Source organism: Thermobia domestica, chromosome 2, assembly GCF_964235325.1.
Source record: "Thermobia domestica chromosome 2, izTheDome1.hap1.1, whole genome shotgun sequence".
Classification (NCBI taxonomy): Eukaryota; Metazoa; Arthropoda; class Insecta; order Zygentoma; family Lepismatidae; genus Thermobia; species Thermobia domestica.
Window position 1 is genome coordinate 6552216 of NC_137455.1, and position 24723 is coordinate 6576938.

Here is a 24723-nt window from a genome sequence, read left to right on the forward strand (position 1 = left end):
TCTTGTAATCTGGTCGGCGCACTCTCTTTGTTAGGTAATCATTTTCTGTGAAGTCGGCTATTTAAGAAGAATCGACTGAGGTAGGCCTCAAAGTGCTCAAGTCACGAGCAGAGAAAATATCTTCGTTTCGGCGAAATTTCTTTCACTCTTTGGTTGGGTTCTTTCTCAATTCAACAAAGCCAATTATTAACATGGTTGTGAAAAATGTTTTCCCTGTTAGCTGATTCAAAATCCCTTTCGGTATCTCTTGCGCAAATAAAACTAGAGATGAATGAAAATGCTTTGATATCATAATAAATAGGTAAACGTAAAGATGAGCGTTCTTCTATTGCCAATAGGCCGACTTAGAAAGACTCCAGGTATTTGTTGCATTTCAATAAATAAATAAATAAATAAATAACAATAACTTGGATAATATGGCTTACCGTTAGCATGAGTTTTGAGAGGTTCCTAGTTCAAATATGTCTACTAAAAACCCCCCTTTAATCTTCCCTTAGCATTTTCTCTGCTATTATGGCTATTATCCGAAGTTACCAGAGAGGGGGGAGTATTAGTAGTGGTAGAGCATTTATTTGTTGTCTGACATCAGGTGTGTGTCATATGGAATTATCATATTAATATAGTAACCATTCTTACACGCTCGATGTGTCGTTTAGGTATATGGTAGCTCTGACAGAGCTCTCATCTGGTACGAGGGGACCTGGTTCAGTCCCAGGACCATGTATGTGTGTGTGTGTGGTGGACAACTTGTTTCCGTGGCTTTTGTTGGAGGTCTCCCGTTTCCTTCCACATCTCCATTCCACCAAATCTTTCTTAATGATTTACTTTCATTAATCACTCATTTCCCTTAGCAAAATCGCCATAATCGAAGAATCATCATTATTATTATTATTATTATTATTATTATTATTATTATTATTATTATTATTATTATTATTATTATTATTATTATTTCACTTGTCCTTTTAATACTATCCCCAATTCCAGACTAGCAAATGAAAGCAATATACAATTGAAGTCATACTACAAAGCTGGATTACTTACGTCACTAATATAGAAGAAATCTCAAGAATATACTGTTATTATGATTTGATCTGGATTTTAAAATCGCTTTTCAGCACTGATGTTATCTTGGGTGTAAAAGCTACGTCTTGACGTAGGCTCGGAATCTCACTAACTCCTAACAGGATCGAACCCGAATCTTTTGTGTTAAAGTCACGTATTCTATAGGGATAGCCTTTTATGGAAAATGCGTTTTATCTATTTTCGGAAATTTCATTTTTATTTCGATTTTTTTTCCTTTTTCGAAAAAAAAATCGTTCATTTTTGCTTTCGAAAAATTCATTTTCTTGATACAATATTTCTGTAAGTGCCCTACCCTAACCATATAGAATAACGATACAGTCACGGATGAGCCAACACTGCTATTATGGGTGCTGGGTGCTATAATTATTTATTTGTATATAACACTTAGACTGCTTAAATAAGAAAAAAAAAAAAAATGAACCTCCCAGGCAATGAGCAATGCAGTTTCCTTATAAACCAATTTTTCCTCAGCCTTTGAGCTACCATAAGAAACTGGTGATCGGTATGCAGACACTGTGGGCAGCTTGATCTGACTCGAGGAGCAACATCTGTACATACCCACTTAATGGGCTGCCCGGCGCCTTGGTATAATACAGTGGTAGTCCACGGAGTGGGCAACACGGCAGTTTGTGTTAAATCCAGTCTGAAGTTTCGTGCATGTGAGTTGGTAGCAGTAAAAGATTATATAATATACATTGAATAGGCTTCGAATGAAAACGGGATAGGGAAAAGTTTGTGTTAACCTTGTATGAGGTTACCGTCTCATATAGCCTCGCTGCTGAAAGGGACGTTAAACTCAAAATCAACTCAACTCTTACGTGAGGTTAATTAAACGAAGCGGAAGTACAGAAGAGGAAAACAGATTTGATCAAAACATGCGTATAGATTCCAGAAAATCAAACAAATCAAATTTTAATGCCGGATGACGGGCATCCTGACAAATTTCCACTTTTATTTCTGTACACGAGCCAATGACCAAAACGTTTGAATGCGCAGAATGTCGTAGATTGTAACAGTACGACACAGAATATTGCTAAATGACGCGTCTGATGAATGATGTATGGATATTGGTGTAAGTAAGGGGTAAATTGTCACACTTCCTATATTTAATTCCATAATCTTCCGCTAATATTTCTTCGTACTAATCCAGGTCATTGACTGTAGAAAGAGATAAGACGAAAAATGAAAGACCTTGAATAGTGAGGAAACAAGTGACGTTTTGGTAAACAAATCAGGAGACCTCACTCATGCTGATAATCAACTATTTGAGCTTTTAGAAGGAAAGTAAAAAGCCCCATGTGTCAGCGAGTCTATACAAAGGGAGTCCCTCCCCATATCCTTGCAAGGAGCTACATTGCTTTCCTATAATCGGATATCCGGAAGGTTTGATACCAGGAAATGATAACGAAACCGACGTTCTGGTGGTCTTCCATCCTCTTCGACATGTAGATTTGAGATAACGAAGCTTCTTAGCATCATCTTTGCAACAAAACTAGAGCCATCATCGTGGTATAAGATTTTTTTTAAAAAAGACATTTCAATAACTTAAAATAACTGACATTGCTATGAAAAATGAAATGTTTAAAGAATGCCTTGAATAAATACTGTGTAAATATTTTATATACTTTTTATTACTTTTAAGTTCAGTACCAAGGCTATGTCAGACGTGGACTACAGTTGAAGGTGGAATTCGATCCATGGTAATGCGTTCAAATGCTATCCTACCGACAATCGAGCCGGGAATCCCGTGTACTAAAGGCGCGCACTACGCACTAGACCAGCAGGGAAGGCTGTATAATTTTTAATTATAGATTTTGTTTTGTATTTGGTTAATTTCGAAATTTGGTTATAAACATGTTTCCAACATCGGCAAGACAGCTTGTACAGTCAGCGACAAACGTTCTTTCTATTTGATGAAGTTATTTCCGTAAATAACTTCAGAATGGAAGGACAATTTTAGTACTTTTTTTTTGTAAATTAAAAAGAATGTAATTTTTTGTTTCAGCCATACCACCGTTATTTCCAAAATTTTAACAAACGGAAAGAATTTTTGTTGCTGACTGTACATTGTTGCGTGATCGATCGCCGTTGTTTCTAGCTTTCTAGACCAGAATTCTATACCTCTTAACTCGAATAGATCCCCTATTGTTTCAAAATGCTGGGGACCAACATAGAAAATGCGCCGAATAGGACTCAGAAGTACGCATACCAAAAGGATACGCTCTGATCTTTTGATTACACGAAGAACGAGAAAAGAACCATAAAGGTTGAAACTTAAGTCTTCCAGTATAGTCAGTGAACATTATTATCTCTCCTTAGCAAATAAGGCATTCATTTACAGTAGGGAAATGTAGCGATATGGGAGATCAGGGTTCGATTTGGGGTTGAGATTTTACGTTAATCGTACCCTCACCTGTGATCTCGTAGCTAGCACGTGCGTGCCTTTGGTCAACTGGCACAAAGCGCGTTTTGGAATTCCGGATCAACAAATAACAATCTACGTTAATTTTTAGGTACACGCCTTATTTTTGGTGGTAAAAGGGTACATTTGAATCCGAAGAATAATATATATAAAATTATGATGGTCACAACCTCGATTCCTGGAGCAAAATATTGTGTATATTGCGCTCCCATAGACAAAAGACGAACTAAGTATAAAATCCGCTCGAAGTGAAAAGTGAACTTTTATCTGGCGTCGCCCTATTATCTGGAGAAACACCCGCATTTTGCCAGCGTTTTCAATATCTTCGTTGATAGCAGCTGATGGTGTGTGTTGTGTAAATGACACGTAAAGTTGTTCGGTGCTGGCAGGTCCTATTAGGTTCTTGTTCTTCCACATCACTCAGAGAACATTCTCTCCAAAACTAGTTTCTCATATTTTGTTCACAATTAGCTAAATTTGCTAGTTATAGGTCATCTCGTGACTTCTAGATTCGAGACCCGGGTAATATGGCTATAATATTGTGAAAAATTGCATTTTACACAAACAAATAAAATGGTGTTGGTATTCTTTTCCTTTTTTCCCCTCTTAAGATAACGACTGTCTCGTGTTGATCGTAGAACCCTTTGATTGGTGGACGTGAAGGATGAGTAGTTGAGGTGGGAAACTACGAAAGGAAATTCTTATCTTTGATCCGGGAAGGACAAACTGCGTACTATACGTATAATGTAACAACTTTGTAATAAGAAAAAAAAAAGTGTGGGTGGGTGGGGAAGGGGAGCCATAGTTACTCATCTATCGACGTCGTCTTTACTTGAAACGGAGAGGCAGGGAGGAGGGAGCGGGAAATGAAACATCGAGTTGTCCAGTATCTCTTTTCCTCTGCTAAGGCCAGTTACGCTTATGCTGCTGAGACGGCAGGTGGCGTTAGATGCGCGCTCCTTTTTTTTTTTTTATTTTTCTCCACTCGCATGCTGTCTTGCTTTGCCTTCACCAGTAAAGAAGTGACTATGAACCAACGTGGATTAATGTACAGTGCGTTCCGAGATTTTCGTCAACATCCTTTTTACGTTTTCTGTACGTAAACTTCCGTCGAAGCACAGAACGTAGTGAAGTGTATTTTTTCTTCGACTTGTCACAGGAAGTGAACACGTTTCTTTTTCTTAGTGGGTTTCCGTTTCTGTTAAAAACATAAGACATCATTAAACCAGTTTTAGTATTGAATATTCATTGGCTCGAGACGAACCTTTTGTGTATCAAGTGTTAGTGTACAGTGTAATGTTGGACACCGAACCAGTGAAGTTGACTCGCCACTCATGGGTGACCCCTTTTTCTGTGTTCCAGGATGCATTGATTTGGCCTTCAGTAATCCGTCCAGCTATGCAAGATATGGCGATGCATCCCTCCGATGACTACCCCGAGACAATGGGCACTGCAATACAAGAAGGTAAGCTTTGATCAACTTTATTGTAAGTTTATATTTATATAGGTATGGTCGTGGTGACACGGGAGAGGGGCAAATAGCAAATACCACCCCGTTTAAATCAAATCATCGTGTTAAGAGTATTTATCAGTGTCACCCCCATTTTCTTTCAGATTTTAAAGGTAAATTTTGCGAAAATAAAGAATATTACTGAAATACCTCTTTATATAATTAGTTTCACTGTAACCAAAGAACACATCTTGAAGTCTTCATAAGTTTAGGTGATGAACTGTGGCAAGGAAGACATTCTACAACCATTGACAAATAATGCCCCTCCCCCATTACTTAGTGGGAATTTTCCGCCCATGCATAATGACAATTTATTAACCAACTTCCAGATAGTCTACAGCCTGTAAGAGCAAATTACTCTGGAATAATTAACAAAGTACAACAGCAATAGTGTTAAAGGAAATCGACCAGGAGCCATATTTAAAGGAACTATCCCGGGATTCACGTAGTAGAACGGAGGAAAAAAACTGTCAGGATGATCGGCCACCGGATTCAAACTCAGAATCTTCCAGGTGTAAAGCAACAACACTGACTCTGTCGGCGAAGTTTATTTAATCGGTTTATTCATTATAATGGATCTTTGATGCTCTCAGCTGGACGTTTTCTAAATAATGTATCGCTTGGCTAATTGATTATACCTTACAACTTTATACAATATTAAGGTTAACCTGTCATTACAGCCACCAACAAGGTCTGAATCTGCAACACTTGTCTTAAAGACTTGAGCGCGTTGAGGTTGTAAAAGAGCATCCTCTCCCCAAAAAGTAATTTTTGCTTATTGTGTCTGCTTTTAGGAAGATTCGATAGCTGCTGGAAAAAACTAACATTGACTAGAAAGATATAAAACTATTGTTTGTATATCGAAAATGAAAGTGCAACATGTTCCCTGTCCTCTTCTAGCGTCGTCACATATAGAATACTTTGATACATCTTATGTGTAAGAATGCTGTATATAAAAGACAACCATTAGATTTATAAGCTATTTTCCTTGTAGTTTAAAGCCAGACTAATTTTTCCATTCCAAATTGACATTTGATGGATTATATAGATACTAATTGATTGCAGTAATCTAGAAGTTAATATTTATCGCTGATTGTACTTCAATATTTCATACTTCTGAAATGTTCTAAATTTTTGGTATTGTATTTCCTTTTTCCTTTGCTTTCTTCTGTAACAGATTTTGTGAACGATGTAAAACGTGGCTAAGCGGTTAGGATATGCGCCTTTGACGTGGGAGACCCGTATTCTATTCCCGTCGGGAGCTCATGTGATTCGGATTCCACGTTAATCCGTAGGTCCCGTCTCATATAACCTCGCTTCTGAAAGGGACGTTAAAATCAATCAACTCAATCTACAGTTTAGCATGTCGATAGAAGTGATGGATGGTACATTTAACTTTGTTAGAGCTACACACTTATTGTGTTTACGCAAGCTATGTGAGCCATGGAACTAGTATTTAATGTGGGGTCCGAATCATGTGAATGCTTGGGTCTCTCGCTCAAGAGACGGAAACACTATTTATTGACGAAAGAGCTTTAAAAATGGATTTAAAGTGGAAGGAAGCACTCGGACAGGATGTTGTTCACAACAATCTCTCATGGTCTGGAGTCGAACCAGAGATCTTTCACATCTCGTCCCAACTTATAGTAGAGGCCGCGGTGGCTCAGTGGTTGAGCGTTCACCTCTGGTGTATGGGGTTCTTGGTTCGATCCCAGCTCGCGCCAAGTGAGCTTTGTGGTGGACAAACCGTGTGCGTGGGTTTACTCGGATTTTCCCGTTTCCTCCCACTTTCTTCATTCATAATCACAGTCTCGTATAGTCTACTTGGTATAACTGTCGGACGTAAAACAAAGATTTAATTTCATTTTTTCCAACTTACAGTTGATTTAAGATATTCTAGAGGGGTCTTTCAATAGAAAGGGGAGGGGGGAAAGTAGTACTGCAAAAATACTGGAAATCTACATTGAGAACGAACGGAGGTATGATACTACGAGGGATTCTCATAGCTCTGTGGGGGGGGGGGGAAGTTTCACCCCTGGTCCCACCCCCTTGAATCATCTGCTTCCATAACATACTCTGTGAACTGGCTTGAGAAATCTTTTACTTAATTAAATAGGCTTAATTAAATCTTAATAGTTAAATACAGATTCTTGTAATATTGTTTAATAATAAGCTTTAATTTGCCATTAATCCTGCCAACAACCTTGAGATTTAATGCTATTTTTAATGTTACTTAATTAGATAGGATATTTTTCACAGGAATCTCATAACAAAAGAAATTGTCTTTGTGCTATGGTCATGATACTGTGGGCAACCACAAGGCTTTGCAGGTGAGGTGGATTTCCACTCGTTGTGTGGGTCGATTTTTTTCCCCCTACCTTGTTACCACCAAACACCAGCTGACTTTCTTGCCCTGCCATAATGGAAGTGTGGTGGAGGATAGAGTGTAATGCCGGTAAAGGACGCAGCTTGCCCTACCTAGCCCTGTCTTTGTCCTATTTTCTGAAGGAAAAAAAAAAAAAAAACCTCACCTACCTGCTGAGTGCGTAGCACCGATTTTCGACCGCAACAGAAACAAAAACTTGTGACACAGTGAAGATGTAGGCGTGTATAGCAAAGTAATTTATAAAACCTTTTTTCCCCCCTCACATTATGCAAAAGAATGCGTATAACTGCATATGATGGGTTTGTTTGCCTCCCTCTTGGTAACTGTCTGTATAGTTCTCAGCCGAAGTTCTGTTATTTCATCACTCTCCGCTTGATTTAAAGGGTGATTCTGTTATTTAACCGCTAAGGAAAGGTTGAATGAAAAAGCATTTTTGTTTCACTGTCCTGTTGGGGAATGTGTGAAACGTAATTGAAGGAATATTGTCTTACTTAGTAACGGAATTATACACGTAGAAGAAAAGGAAAATGAAATGAAATGAAATCTTTGAGTTCTACGTCCCACGGTTATGCCGGTCAGGCTAAAGGAGACGGTGATGATGAGTAATGAATGAAATGGTGGAATGAAGAAAGTGGGAGGAAACGGGAGAACCCCGAGAAAACCCACGCACACGGTGTTTGTCCACCACAAAGTTCACTTGGCGGGGGCTGGGATCGAACCCGGGACCCCAAGCACCAGAGGTGAACGCTCTACCACTGAGCCACCGCGGCCCCCTAGAAGAAAAGGAATCAAAATCTTTAACACCCTTGGCTATGTTCTTTAGGCTAAGGGAGACGACAATTAAGGGGAAGTGAATGATGGAATAATTGGTGGAATTAAAAAGTGGGAGGAAACGGGAGTACCCTGGGGAAAATCCACGGACTCTGTTGTCCACCACAACATTACTTGGCCAGACATCGAATCAGGGCAGTAGCGTAGCCAGGATGTGTGTTTGGGGGGCCCAAGTGCTGTTATAGGCACATATAGAAAAATTACAAACATCAAAGTACATTCTTGGACCTCTTGGGGGGTGGCCCCCCTTCCCTACGCCACTGAACCAGGGACCCTACGCACCAGATGTAAACGCTTTACCACTGAGTCTTCGTGCCCCTCCTAAGAAAAGGAATGTAACCTGAGATCTGACTAATGTCTATATCAAATGAACTCGCTATTGATGAGTTGTCACGGCTCGTTATACAAATGTTCCTTCATTTATGAAGTTTCAGATTAGCACAATATTTAATATCATATTATTATGTTTTGTAGGGTAAAAGAGACGAATGATTGGTGAATTAAGATAATTGGTGGAATGAAAATGGGAGAGGATACTGGAAAACCCCACGAATACTATGTGGCGCTGGTGGAGTATCCTTGGATCGAACCAGACCCCTCTAACACAAAGAGAGGAACGCTCAACCACTGAAGCACTGTGCCCTCTCTAGTCCAGAGGTTTATCTTATGTCGCACATATCTTACATAACGTCATCGGCATGAGACAGAATTTATCGCGAATAAGGATATCTTTCTGAGATTTATTTTTTCTGATGAAGTATCATAGCTAACAGTTCAATAATTAAAACATCTTTGTCAACTCCTTTCTTTGAAATGATGTGATACTGCTACTCCTGCGTGACTAATAAAAACTATGTTAAGAATACATCCTGTATCTTGCCTCCCACTTGATTTTTTTTTTAAATCTCATCTCTCACCTTTTTCACGTTTGAATGACGTCACATAATTATCCTTACCTCTCTTGAAGATTCCATTGCGTCATGTTACTTTTCTCTCTCTGTTGTTTGCCCTTCGGCATCAAAACATGGAATTAGAGTTGTCAGTGAGTGACGGAGCAGCTACTGAATGCGTAACACTGGGAGTAAGGACTGTGATCCCATGCTGGGATGGCTAAGCTTTAAAATTGATACTTGACCTTGCAGTTGCTTCGTTTGCTTTCTTTACGCCTTACGTTTGTAACTTTTTTTCATCAACAGAGATCAATGATCAGTCACGGGACTTCTACGTACTGGAGCAAAGGCCTCTTTTTAGTAATACTGACTTCGAATTCTGAGAACTTTAGTTAAATACTGTTTTGCAGGACAATGTGGACTCAACCCGAGATCCTCACTGGGAATCAAACCAAAAACTACTTGCATCAAACGTCACCTTACTAATAATCAGAATACAGAAGTACATGGTACCCTTCTTTATGTTATAGAGGGACTAAAAAAGGGTGAAAACTCCATAAAAGTAAAAAGAATCATATACAATTGGTGATCTGTTATGACGTTATGTCCATTACAAAATCTACATTAGGTAACCTTGAATCGAATTCAGTGTTTTGTATCAAGAGTGAGTCTTTTACAAAGTGGATACTTTCAAATATCTAGAATCAATATTAACAGACGAAAATCATATTCGCGAAGAAATTAAATGTCGACTAAAAGCAGGGAATTCGTATTATTATTAAGTTCAAAATCTGTTGTCAAGAATTCTGTCGAGGAATTTGAAGCTTACAATATATAAAACGATAATCATGTCTGTTGTTCTGTATGGTTGCGAAACATGGTCGCTTACTCGGAAGGAAGAACATAGACTGAAAGTATTTGAGAACAAGATCCTGAGATGAATATTCGGACTCAAGAGAAACGGGAACAGGGAATGGCGGAAACTTCATAACGAAGAACTACATAATTTATACGGTTTACCAAACATTGTCATCAAGTCTAGGAGGCTCAGGTAGGCAGGTCATGTAGCCAGAATGGAAGAAAGTAGGAACACTTTCAAAGTTTTGACTGGAAATTTGATCGGAAAATGACCATTAGAAAGAACTAGGCGCAGATGGGAGAACAATATTAAGATGAATTTCACAGAAATAGGAATACCAAGTAGAATCTGGATCCAGTTGCCTAAGAATATAAGTTAGTGGCATTGAAACTCACGATTCTATAGGCCATAGAGTTAGTGTTTACGAATTGATCTATCGTGGATTATCTATCAAGTTTGGGGGGGGGGATGCTTTCACATTTCGGAGCAGAAGAGCGAAATAAGGTGTTTACAGAGTAAGTATTTTAAGTTTCGGTTACAGTTTGTTGGAAAAACCGCACTCTGAAACACCTTTTAGAAGTAAGCTTAATGGTATGTTACCCAATTGCAATAATAATAATAATAATAATAATAATAATAATAATGATAAATTTCACAGCCACAATGATAAATCATACACGGTAAGACTTTCGCAAAATAAGACTATGAAATGTACTGAATGCATTGCAATTATTTTCCATCTTTTCATTGATTCTGTACTTATTCACGCAGTCAAAACCTATTAATGGTATTATAGATTTTTTTTTTTTTTGGTAGCATGATTAATGAAACTGATTAACCGCAATTGGGGGGAAAGTTCCGAGGATTTGAACCTACCTCAGTGCAATTACGTGTAGCCTATGAATTGTCATTTGCTACGACAGACAGACTGAACAGCTATGACCAGTGGCGTACGCAGAATTTCATCAAGACGATGGGAAAGTTGAAGCGCTTAATCACATATATTTTCAAGACATGCGTGAGCTTTCGTATTTACACATATCTTAATATAGTACGGTAAATATTTATTTTACATAATATCTTACTCAAAAGGGGTTAAAACTCCGAAATCCCTCTTCGTGAACGCCACTGACTATAACTATAGGTTAGTCCGAGCGATGATAACTAAAGAAAAAGGAAGACCCGTCACTACTCCAACCCAACTGAGTCAGAATTGTTGTGCTTAATGTGTACTTACTAATATTAGCATATCAAAGCCATTACAATAGTTACTAATAAATAATTGACTTAAGAAATTAAAACGTAAATATTAATACAGAGGGAACCGTCAGCTTTTGAAACCACATCCTTGTTTCCTTTTCTCTTTACTAAAAACATTGGTTCCGCACGAACTACGTAAAACGTCTCAATCAAATCTTAACAGTTGGATACCCTGAAGACGCTAATGAGATACGGTAAGCGTTACATATACAGAGAGACGAGGACGCATGACACATCCGAAACAAGTGACGTGTTACTAATTAAACCAATAATTAGTATATCTTTTTAAAAGGTTCAGCATGATGAACAGAGAAAGCTGTTATGGAATAGCAGTTCGGATGATGGTAGAGTTCACACTTTGATTATAACTGTTACCGTATTATGCTCCATAGAAGATGAGTAAACGTATGGAGATAGAGCATTTTATTAACTTAATTGTTAGATTGCTAAGAAATATTGAAACTAAACATTTTTCTCCAGAGGCAATAGTACATAGTGAAACAGTATGTGTTATACTCTAATTCTATGGCCTATGGAACTCGGAGGTTCAATGCCGCGTTCGCAAAAACTCGCCACTGACTTCTATCCTTAGCCAATTGGATCCAGTTTCTACTTTGTATTCCTATCTTTGCGAGGTCCTCCCATCTGCGCTTAGGTCTTCCTAATAGTCATTTGCCGACTGGACTTCTAGTTAAAACTTTGAAAGCGATCCTACTTTCTTCCGTTCTGGATACATGACCTTCCCACCTGAGCTTCCTAGATTTGATGACTCTAACAATGTTTGGTAAACAATATAAATTATGTGAAGTCTATGTGAAAAAGAAAAAACAAAGAAAAAAAAACTAATTTCTTATAGACTACACAATATCATTGCAGTTGAGTATAAATTTTGAGGTTGATGAAGCAGCAAGTTAGATCAGATACAGGTGATCAAAATATTTTGCTTTCTTCTTTTCCCATTCGGGAAGAAAAGAAAGAACCAACACGTTTGTCATGTCTTGTGCTCGTTTCTTTAATTTGCACCAAATGCCACTTTTTCTTTCTTTATTTTTGAATAGCGATTTGTGAAAACACATGCCCCCATCTTTGTGAGTTTGTGACTTCAGCGATGACTCACTTAACCTACGTAACTCGAGACCCCACCCGTCTGCTACATGAACACATTATTTGATTCCACTCAAAATGTTCGTGTGTGCAAATAAGACGAAAATGTGTGATTAAAATACTTAGATTACTGAACACGAGAAATTATCTGAGACTTTGAGTTTCCTCTTAGCTAAGCAGTTCGTATTCACATGCACATTATTGCATGTCTTTTTTTTTTTTTTTTGAAGGGGGGGGGGGCTCGGTGGCTTAGTGGTAGAGCACTTACCTTTCGTGCGTGGGGGACCCGGGTTCGATTCCCGGCTTAGTAAGTTTGTAGCAGACAGCATAATGTCTGTGGGCTTCCTCGGTGTACTCTCGTTCCTCCTACATTTTCATTCTTACCGATATTCTTCCATCATCATTCACTTGCCTTAATCGTCCGCCTTCTTTAGCCTAAAGGGCATAATCGTGGGACGTTAAACTGAAAGAAAACTACGCTTTTCCTTACCTCCACACACTTATACGTTGAAAACCTTTTAAGATACGCTGGCTTCAAGTGTTGCATTACCCTTCAATATTTACCCAACCGGGACTTCAACCGTTGCTCGGATGACAGAAAGACAACTGCTGTTCATTGAAGCCGTATTCAGACACAATGACGTATCGTGGCACCACCAGAAAATCGATACGGGAGATTCACCACGAACAAAAGGTATCTTAATGAAAAAGTATCCTAGGATCATTTTTTTTTAAAATTAAGTACTGTTAATTATTTGTATACCAGAAAATTTCAGTAATTGAAAAGAGATTTACGTACTAAAACGAAAAGGGTGTTCAAATGACACGAGGGGACGTTAAAGTCGAACCGGATTTTTTTTTTTTTTTTTTTTTTTAGAATAACACTAATAGGTGCTATTGATCTACTTTTTAATTTCTTCTAAGATATAAATACACTTATGTCTTGGATTTTACTAGTGGGCACCACAGCGTAGGAAAGTTTCCCAGCACTGGAGCCATGAATGGGACTATCTTAGCTGTACTGCTGCCCAATAGCGTCCGCAGAATTTCAAAGGAGTAAGAGTTTCAGTCCAAATCATTGCATTTTAACTAGTTTTAAAATTTTTATGAACCCAATAAAATATTTAAAAAATGTTAACACTTCTCGACGTCCGCATGCGGCCCGTAGGTCCATGATTGGCCATCCGTGTTCTATACGATCGAAATTTCTGGTTCATGTTAGATTTCTCGATTATCAATCACCCGTTTATTCGATGCAAAAAATGGAGAAAACTAATGCATTGCTTTTTTAAAAATAGATCCAGGTATGTAATATTCCGCGTTCGATTCCCGGTGTGGACACTAAAACCCAGATAAAAAGCAAAGTAATTATTCGGATTGGGCTTTGTACAATCCGCGGCAAAAAACCTGCAACATGAGGATGTAAGTTTATTGTAAAACTACGCCTAACAGCACAGGGAATGAACATAACGTCTAAGTGGAACGAATCACACCAGGATAAACCTCGGCCTCCTCCCGTGCACACTTATTTTGGAGCAAAATACTTCATCATTTCACAATAAACTTATATGCTCATGTTGCAGGTTTTTTGCCGCGGATTGTACATTAGGATGTTTTTCAAGTCCCGCTGGTGGAAAACGACTTCCAAATTCAGTCAACTAACCACAATGCAGTTGTCTTCAATACAACGACACTTATGTTCCAATGACAACAATTTGGGATAAATCAGAACGGTTTTGGTGATATTACTTTTAGGGGAGTAATATTGCAGATAAGGTTGTAATATTTGCTCGCTGGTCTAATAGTTTACATGTAGAACTGATTGCCATTTTCTTATTGCCTCATTCTGATCTTATGAATCCTTTCTGTAGGGGCCTAATAGTTACATGCTTCTTTCTTCTTCTTCTTCTTCTTCTTCTTCTTATTATTATTATTATTATTATTATTATTATTATTATTATTATTATTATTATTATTATATCATGATCATCAGTTCATTACGAACTCGAAATTTTTATTATAGCATTATAACCTGTAGACCATATCATGCTGCGTAAGATGTGACAACAGAAAAAAAAATCACTTGTCTTTTTTTCCCCAAATGCTTCAAATATGAACATTTTTTTTAAAAATAGGGTTATTGCACGTACTTTGTCCAATGCTTTCAAGAAGTTTTGAAAAAATGAAATTTTGTTTTACTTTTTACAAACGTATGATTAATGACATCATTAGTGGAATGGTAATGCGGGAGAACTTCGAGAAAACCCCGAATACATCTTGTCCACTATAAAATCACGTTGCTTGGGATCGAACCATGTATCCCTCACACTAAAGATGAGCGTTTTACCGCTGAGCCACAGTGTCTCCAACTAGTTTAGAGTTTATTTTTGGGTAGAGTAGAGAACAGTGGGCACCCGCAGCGAGAGGTTAAGAATATGTACCTCCTTGAACTTTTGAATTATGGTACGTATAAAGCTAGGACTTTTAAAATAAAGCCACAACTTCACCCGTAGATAGGTGTTTGTATATATATATATATATATATATATATATATATATATATATATATATATATATATATATATATATATATATATATGTCGAAAGTGATTTTAGACATTTTAAGTATTTTATTTATTATTTATTAACGAACTTTTATATAGAGTTTATAGTGACCGCAGTTACCGGGGGAATATAAGAAGGAGTTTTGGATACATTCAGGCCGGTAGCCAGCCCAAAAATGTAGGGGGGGGGGCAGATCCAACCATATTATAGTCCATTTGCAAGCCTACCGTGAAAATTGTAGGGGGAACAACAAAAATGTAGCCCCCTAGGCTCCCCCATGGATACAATCCCAGTATTTAACAAAGGCGATCATACGTAATTATAGTTGGACAAGGATGTTGAATCCAGTGTGCGTAATACCGAGAATGGCCATGAGGACCCGAAACTATCAGGGGTATGAGGAAAAAAGTTTCAACAAAGATTTTTTTTTTTTTTTTTTTTTTTTTTGTATATGGTTTTACACACCTACAAAACTGTATAATCCATGTTCACTAACTTTCAATTAGCTTATGTAAGTAATTTTGCAAACGGGAATAATATAGATATTAAAACTGCTATATCATTGATCAAATTGTAGATTTCACTTCTGTTTACGCTTTTCTTTTATTACTGTCATCTGAAAGTCAGTTTTTTAAAGCCAATAAAAGTATCGTCGTTAGTTTATAACCGTAGAATAAGTGTCGATATATATAGCTTTTTTTAAAGTTACTATATTTTGTTGTTATTGTTCATGAATCGTATTATTCACAACACTGGATTTTATTTTCTACAGATTCGAGAGCCGAGCCATTGCCCAGTGCTCAAGAAGCCAGCGAAGAAGAAATGGGAGATGGCTGTCATACGCCGAAAGCATCCCACGACTCAAGTGCCTGTGTTCTAAGTGACTCCGAGGCCAGTTTAACTGGTGCCAAGAAAAGGAAGGCGAACAAAGTTGTTAAACATCAGGTAATTATTATTAAACAATTTGAGTGGTTTTTGTTGGGCTTAAGCTACGTTACCATGCTGCAAGAATCTTGTAGGTGTCATTAAAAAAAAATCTTGCAACCCTTCAATATTTCTCCATGTAAATATAGACCTGAAAGGGACATGCAACATTTCTTTCATCTTGTAAGGAGTCAAACCATGTGCAACTTTCTGGGTCATCTTACTTGCTACCTGCTATCGCCCTCCCACTGACATAAATAAATAAATAAAAACAATTTCGCCGCTTCCAAAACGACGGATTCGTTTGGACAAGGAGGGATGCGTACCAAAATACATACTCAGATTTTTTTTAAAATAATAAAATTGACTATTTGTCCACTAGAGTGCAGTGTTGCATGGATGGAGATATCTTGCTTTCAGAAAGTTGTAATGAGTAAATAGTAAATAGAAAGATGGGGCTGCAAGATTTTTTTTTTTAAATGACAGCTATAAGATTCTTGCAACATGGCAACTTAGCTTTAGAAAAAAGTAATGTCACAATTTCTGTCAAAATACAGTGAGAAACCTTTCTGCCCCTGCCACCTTTCATAAAAGAAAGAAAATCTACTTATACAATTGGCTAAAAGTTATACAGTGAAACGAAACTTTATGGGGTATATTTAATTCACGTTGATCAATGCTGAGGAAAATAAAGATAAATTCCCTCTACTACATATCCTGTAAGTGTGCAATCGGTGCCATAAAGAGTTACTTGAGGAAAAAAAAAAAAAAAAAAAAAAACGAAATACACATTTCACTTTACGAGTGAACTATCCGCAAAATGCTTATTCAGCTACAACAATTGGCTTCCTTTCAAAAATAGAGGCAGTTCCATGATGAAATTAAGATTTTATCTTCCCAGAAATAATTTAATCTTTGTAAAGTCGTATATACACATGTATTCCAAATCCTAACGTGAGATTTTCAAATATTATGAGAGATCTGGGGTTTACTTGAATTTTAATTTTTTTTTCAGGGGTACGGTGGCTCAGTGGTAGAGTAAATTTTGTGGTGGTCAACATCGTGTCTGTGAGTTTTCACGGGTATTCCCATTTCCTCCCATATTTTCATTCCACTAATTCCATCATTCACTTGTCTAAATCATCCATCTCTCTTAGCCTAATAGGCATAATCTGGGATGTTAAACTAAAATATTTAATTTTAATTCCATTATATATATTTTTCCACTAATACAAAAGGACCGTAAAGGTAGACCTCGAGGACAACTTGTAATCTGTGGACCACATTTTGAGAAACTAGTTTAGAGTAGGCAATAATAATTGGAGCTATTGTAACTATTTCGTTTTGCATTGAAAGTTATGTTGTTTGAACTATTTGGAGAATAGTTGTCTTCTTACTTCAATGATTAAATACAAATTATTACTAGTTTCTATGTGATTAGTGACACACTTACGCAAGAAACAAATCTTAGGCTATTTTATTGTTAATGTTCATTATTCACATATATTACATATTTCCGTTTAGCGAGTATTACTCTAATATGAAGTAAGATAAGTAGATTTTTAAAGAAATAGCCTCCCGGTTTCCCTAAAAGAAATATATTCACTACATATTCAGAAGTGTGTGTGTGTGTGGGGGGGGGGGGGGGTTGTATCTCAATGCATTTGGTTATAATAAAGATCTTACAGAACTAAATAATAATTCTAACTATGAATAGGACCGAGCTTGCCAGAAGAAAGGCGTGGCCAGTTTTTAAAGCAGTCTCTACGAACTATTAAGAACCAAAAGAAAATGTTTTCAGTTTGTTAGTAATTTTGTAGTACATCTTTTCATTTATGTTGTTTAAACTTAAGATTTCTCAATAATGACAGCAATTGGAAACTAGTGAAAAAGTCTGCTGAATTTCAAGAAAGAAAATAAATAAATCGCCTGTTTATTACAAGTGTGTCATAACTCAAAATTCCTAACTTTTCAGGATAAGCGTTTGGAAGTTTCGAAATGCAATGAAAACAAACGGGCACAAGAACGACACAAGTGCTCTCTAACGTCCAGTTTTGGAATCACATCTGTGAAATTTATATCAGAGATAGACATTTTCTGCCCATAAGTCAAATGGGGGCGATTTTTCAGTTATATCACTCTTGAAATAAACAGGCGAAATGTTGCAAAATCGTAATGCTTTTATTTGACTTGTGAATTTAAAAAAAAAAAAAAAGTTACCAAAATAACATATTGTTAAGGGTTTGATATTGCGAATTGTGAAACTGGTTAAATATTCATATATTGTAGCGACTAAATATAGCCAGTAATACAAAGTTCTATATTTTATTAAAATGTGAACTTTGTACAAAATTTTCTAAGAGTAGCTTGCTTCAGTGTATGTGGTCAATTAATTTCTTGCTAGCCTAAAATTAACGGCGTGTCTTGTTGCTGAAACGTAACTTGCTTTATTTCTTTCGAAGAAAGCTCTTATTTATGCAAAACTAAAGTGCAGTTTATTTATATAGTAATACATCAACAGCCATTGCCAATCTACTAGTGGATAAAAGTCTACCAAATTCTTCCCCATAACCATGTCATAAGCACTTCGTCTTCTTATTACTCTGTAGTGCTCTCTACTTTCTCCTCATACAATCTACTTACGTTTCCTAGGTCTCTTCTTATCTCCTGATATCCATTTCAAAAGCTGCTTCAGTCTGTCGATCGTTCTTTTTAGATCAAAAGATCCAATATATTTCAGGCAAACATTTTCTTGTAGGCTCTTTACATCTGCAGAACTACATATAGTGTAACTAAACCCAAACTATAACTTAACTTAGTATAATGTGCTTATTCCTTTTTAAAAAAAAAAAAAAAAAAAACTCGATTTAGGGGCCGTACAAAAATTTTGTGGCCCCTGATCCAAAAACTAATTATTGGCCAAGAGTGCAATCTTTTGATCCATTTTTGGATCATTCCTAAAATTCTTGTTTTTTACAATACGTCCGACTCGTTATTTCACTTAATTTTCACAATAATATCTGCCACTCCCGTTATATTTCTGATTCATCTACTTTCCCTGTCTTTATAGGTAATTAGTATATCTTTCCCATGCTTCGTTGTAGTCTACAGATAGTCCACATGTGAAAATAAGTAGAATGTGTTCATTGAGAATTTTATGCATTAGATACCTTGGAGTTTTTCTTTTAAATATGAAACTGTTCTTTGTGAATGCACTCCAGTCTAGTTAGTCTGTTAAAATTTTCTTTGTCATCTATAAACATTTTCTGTCGAAGATAGACGTAGGTATTCAATTCTAATTTGTATGCATCATTATTATTGAATAAACAGGAACTTACATTCTAACATTCGTTTATTTTGTCTGTTTCAGTCGTCTGATTTAGTCTCCCAGGAGGCAGAGGATGGAGAACAAGACATGAAGTACGTCTGCCCCATTTGTGATCACATGTTGTCATCCCAGCATGAGTTCACTCTTCACATCCGATCTCACAACGACGCCCGTGCAGCCAGCATTCCAGGCGGACCGTGCAAAGTCTACACCTGCAAGATTTGCAACAAGATGCTCAGCTCATCCAGTTCTCTGGACAGGCATATGCTCGTCCACTCCGGCGAACGGCCGTTCAAATGTAAGATTTGCGGCGTTGCGTTTACAACGAACGGAAACATGCATCGTCACATGCGCACGCACGGCAGTCGAGATGCTTACGAAAGTGACGGCAGCACGGACAGCGGAGGCTCCGGGAAGAAGCTGTCCCGAAAGCGTAAAGCAAATGGAGACATGAAGACCCATTCACCAAAGAGGAAGTCCTTGGAGTTCCCAGATGAACCCCATGATGAAGGCAAAGCCCACGAAAGTGAACCGGAGCAGTTATTTTGCCCCGTTTGCGACAAGGAGTTCAGTTGTCTCAACGGACTGGAGACTCATCTGGAGTCAAACCATCCAGATTATGAAATCAAATGTGAAAGCTGCAATTTAGCCTTCAAAAATCACAGAGCTTTAAATTTACATCGATTCATGAGCCATACGAAAAAAGACAAAGTTGTTCCCAGTCATATCGGTTTCCAAGATCTCACTTTTGTTGACTTTTCTACCGAGAAGTTCCCACTAATTGCAAAGGCCTTTTGTGAAGAGAGTGTCCGAAAATCAAGTAGTGCCTTTCATAATTTCCAATGTGATAAGTGTAAAAAAGCATTTCCGTGTGGTAGTGCCTTATACATTCACACGATGTCGGCTCACCAGAGAGTGTTTGATTATTCGTCGGAATCTAATGGTGATACTCCGAAGGACTTGCGAACGTACGCCGTTCAACGTAAACTACCAGACGGCTACGCTGACGATGACGTCCCAGAAGAGAAGAAAGATAATTTCTTCGCTGTGTTGAATCTACAAAACAAAGCCGTAACTCCTGAGCCGGATATGAAACGAAACGAAGAAAATTTCGAGAATCCGTACTATTTCAATAGCTACGTCGAAAGATTCATTAAAAGGGATCCAACAGAAGAAGTAGTCGCCAAAGAAGCAGAAGTTGGTCCACGGGATTTGGCAGACATTCAGAGCATCATCTCTGTTACTGCGAAAGCGTCCTTTCTACAAGATCTCTCAAAGTCCCCACAGTCTGCCACCTCGGCATCTCCTATTGCAAAGTTCAACTCGATCAACCCTCTGTCACCAGCGCGTGCTGAGTCTGTGTTCAGTGAGAACAGGGAACAGGAGCTGCGAATGGAAGAAGAGGACCAGTTCGCCGCTGAATTCCGAGAAATGAAGCTGAAAGGAGAGTTCCCGTGTCGTTTGTGTACAGCAGTGTTTCCTAACCTTCGAGCCCTCAAAGGCCACAACCGCACTCACCTAAACGCCGCCCCGTACCTATGCAATATGTGTTCGTACAAGAGCAACGACAAGAGTACCTTAATTCGTCACATGAGAACTCACAATGGCGACCGACCATATGAATGTTCTCTCTGTAACTATGCCTTCACGACCAAAGCTAACTGTGAACGTCATCTGAGAAATCGTCATTCGAAGATGACGCGAGAGGAAATCAAAAGCTCTATTATTTATCATCCGTCGGAGGATTCCAGCAACGTAAATAGCGAAAAACAGGAGCAAATGAGCAACAAGGTGAGTCGGATCCCTGTACAAGAGAACACACTGTCGCAGGACGCCATTTTGAATCCTTACCAGTGCAAGCTCTGCAACATTAGTTTCGCTTCGGCCGACGACGTGGCCAGTCACGCAGAGACTCACCATCAGGAAGGCGGAAGGAAGCTGGTGGAAGGCGTTGAAGAAACTAAGCTGCCTGCCACGTTGCCTGTCATTCCTCCACCACGAGATGAAATGGAAGAGCACACTCCGACTTTCCAACAACCAAAGGAGATGCTTCACGATGACCATTTGTCAAGCGTCGAAGCCCTAGTCAAATTCACGAAGAAAACTGCATTGGATCTTTCACGATTTTCAGCACCTGAAAGTGCAACTGTTCCCATGCATGAGTCCAGAGAGAGTTCTTTCAACCAGTCATCTGACATGGAGTCTCCGTTAGATCTTAGTATGGACGCTCTGGACTTACGAAAGAAGAAAGAATGCTCAAGCCCTGTAATAATGGGCGACAACAATATGCCTCAAGATCTCTCAAAACCCAAAGAACGTGTTCAAGTTGTGGACAGGAGTCGTCCTTCTCCACCCCCACCTGCTCAATTACCCCAGACACACAAGTCGATCTACGAACCCACCCAAAGTCCTATACCAAAGCTCGATATGAGAGGACCTCAATTTGCCAATTCACCTTACGTGTATCTCAACTCACCTTTCCAAAGCCGGCCCTTTCCTTACTACATGTCTTCTTTCAATTCTCCCATCCCGTCTCTGGACTCCAGACTGAGCGAAGAGGTGAAGGAGAGAATCCAGAAGGAGTTAATCCGAGGATTACAGTTGACTTCAGGAGGTTCTCTTCTTCTAGATCCAACTGCAATGAATGATCAACTTCGGGCTCTTGCCTTGAGTCCATTTGGCTTTGGACTTAGTCCCGAACACGTGAATAAGAACAAAGAGCCAGATAAAATGCCAGAGAAAATACCGGAGCCAGTGAAGAGGGAACCAACGCCTGCTGTAATTAAAGAAGAGCCTCCTTTAAGAAATCTGGAGAAACCTAGTGAACACACTCCTAAACCTGAAGATCCAATGGTGAAAATGGTAATCAAGAATGGAATCTTGATGCCAAAGCAAAAGCAAAGGCGCTATCGTACAGAGCGACCATTTGCCTGTGAACACTGCTCTGCTCGCTTCACCCTTCGCTCCAATATGGAACGCCACATTAAGCAACAACATCCACAGTTTTGGAGCCAGCGTCCTCGTGGTGCACGTCGTACCTATACAGCTCCAACGCTTGTTCCAGTTCCATCGATAGAACCCAAGTCTTCGATGGCACCGAATCAGGAAGAGAAGCAGCCAGTGTTGCCAGATACAAAGACAGAAGCCGAGACTGATCCTAGTAAAACCAAAGAAAGCTCCAAAGTCATCATTTCTGAAGAAGTCAAAATGGCGATTGCTCAGCAGCTGAAATCAAAACTCAATACAGAATCCAAAGTCGATGAGAATTCTCTTTCCGCTTCGGAAACTCAGCTAGAAGATGCAAACCCTGAAACCCACGAAGACGACGGGGAACTAGTGATCGATGAAGATCAAATGGCCGAGGAAGAAGTCAAGCACAGCGATCAAGAATTTGATGATGGTGAGTCAGTCAAAGAGAGAGATACCAAAGACGATGAAAGCGGCGTGGATTTGGCAAGCGTCTCCAGGCTTTTGGATAACGCTTCGACACAGACTTTCCAGCAATATTTCAAATCCGCAGATGAGGAAGAGGATGCTGAGGACGAGGAAGAGGGCAGCACCAGTGAGGGAAACAACTCAGGGAGTGACGAGACGAAGTCTGAAACAGAAAAGAAGAAAAGTGCTTATTCATCAGCGCCCAATCGAGTTTCCTGCCCTTATTGTTTGCGGAAGTTTCCCTGGTCAAGTTCTCTTCGTCGCCACGTCCTCACGCATACGGGCCAGAAGCCTTACAAGTGCCCCCACTGCCCTCTGTTGTTCACCACGAAATCCAACTGCGATCGTCACTTGCTTCGAAAACACGGAAACAACAACGACGCCAACTACACGATGCGAAATGTACCTGAACGCCCGTACAAATGCAATTACTGTCCCAGCTCAACATTCTCAACGCTAAGCAACCTGAAGAAGCATCTGGCTTCAAAGCATTCCCAGTCAACGTCTGGTTCTACCAGTCCCAGCAGGCACGGCGACGACGGTAGTGGCCGAGAGACGGGCGGGGAGAGTGGCAGTGAATGTTTCGAGAACTGTAACAACGGCTACACCTCGGATAACATGAAGGAATCGTCATTGCAGTGCTACAAGTGCTCACAGACATTTCCATCCGACGGGAAGCTGAACGCCCATCTGGAGCAGCATTCAGACCTTCCCTTCAAGTGCCATTTGTGTGAGAACAGCTACGCCGAGCGGCAAGAGGCTCTGGACCACATTAAGGACGCTCACGCATCGGAGTATGAACTGCTTGTCTCCAAGGGTGCGCTGGAATCTAGTCCCGATGAAAATGGAAACTCCAGCATCAATGTGCCAGAAAATGGAGAAGAGAATTTGGAGCAGCTTCGGGGAAAGTTTCCAGATTATGCAAACAGAAAGGTAAGGAAGTTACAACAGTTGCTCTCTTTTTATTTCTAGTAAAACCCGTGGAACGTGTGAGGTAAATATTTCTTTAATTTTGTGTACAGTTTCTAACGCTTGCTAGTAAACATAGGGACAACTTTTGCAATTTTCGTTGGAGAACTAGGCTAGACTTTCGATAGGGAAAAGATAGCATCAAAATGCAGAACTAATTCTCTTCTATATCAAAATATTGTACTAAAACACTTTCCAAAAGACAGACAGTTCTATGATTGTACGGGATGAATTATATTATGTACGAGACTATACACTTCTTTTAAGTTAAAAATCTAAGTTATGAGTAGGGGAAAAAAGAAAAGCTATAAAATTTTGAGCTATAAAGCGGCTTTCTTTCCGAAGAACAAAAAAATAAATAAAAAATTAAACAGTCAAAATGTTGTAGATGGAAACTGTCAAATTACACAGATAAAGTAGGTTAATTTGTATCTTGTAAAGTGCAAAGATACAAATTAGATATCTAAGATTATTATATATCTAAGTCCCTCTTTAGAAAATTAGTAATTATCTTTGTAAATGTTATTCTAAACTCTTAAATTTTATCAAGTCCCCTTCCAGAAGAATTCAATCTTGGAGAATAATCTTCAATGATGCATATTTGAAGGTGAAATATAGAAACTGTTTCTTTTCGTCTTCCCCATTTCCTTGTAGTTATACTTCTTATTAGGTAGACTTGGATTTTTTAAAAATGTTCTGTTGCTAGTTATACTATCACTTTCTGATCATTTGTTAACATAATAAAATAAAGTTTTGTCTTACATTTAAGACTTTCGTATCTAGAAGAATTCCACTTCCAAAGTAATTGTTGACGTTTATTGATGAAAAGAAATTTATTTCGTAATTACTGACTATTGCAGGCTTAAGAGTCCTAATCACTGCGAAATTAAAATACCGCTCATTTTACAGTAATTATGTGATATCTTCAAATAGGCAAAAGATTATCGAAATATGGAATAAGAACGCGCTAGACAATATTATTTTGCATGAGGTACCGTTATCACGAGTCACCTAGTAGTTTTCCGTTTGCAGCCATTTATAAACGTGAAAGTAAATGCCGATTTTGTAAATGGCTGGAAATCGAAAGCAGATACGTGAGTCGTGATAACAGTATCTCATTACTATGAAAAATTACGTTGTTGCATGAATAGCAC

General features: G+C 38.5%; 1 protein-coding gene across 4 annotated transcripts in view; it reads left to right on the plus strand.

Moving 5' to 3' along the window:
- peb (zinc finger protein pebbled) overlaps positions 1 to 24723 on the plus strand; it is a 266979-nt gene that overhangs the window by 237899 nt on the left and 4357 nt on the right. For 3 of the 4 annotated variants that reach the window (XM_081738279.1, XM_081738272.1, XM_081738275.1), the window contains exons 2-4: positions 4871 to 4973; positions 15686 to 15858; positions 19208 to 23533. In XM_081738279.1, the coding sequence (XP_081594405.1) occupies positions 4907 to 4973; positions 15686 to 15858; positions 19208 to 23533 (4566 nt within the window). In that variant the 5' untranslated portion in view covers positions 4871 to 4906. Of the gene's footprint in view, positions 1 to 4439; positions 4974 to 15685; positions 15859 to 19207; positions 23534 to 24723 lie in introns of those variants that run through there. The other variant, XM_081738271.1, reaches the window with a different exon arrangement.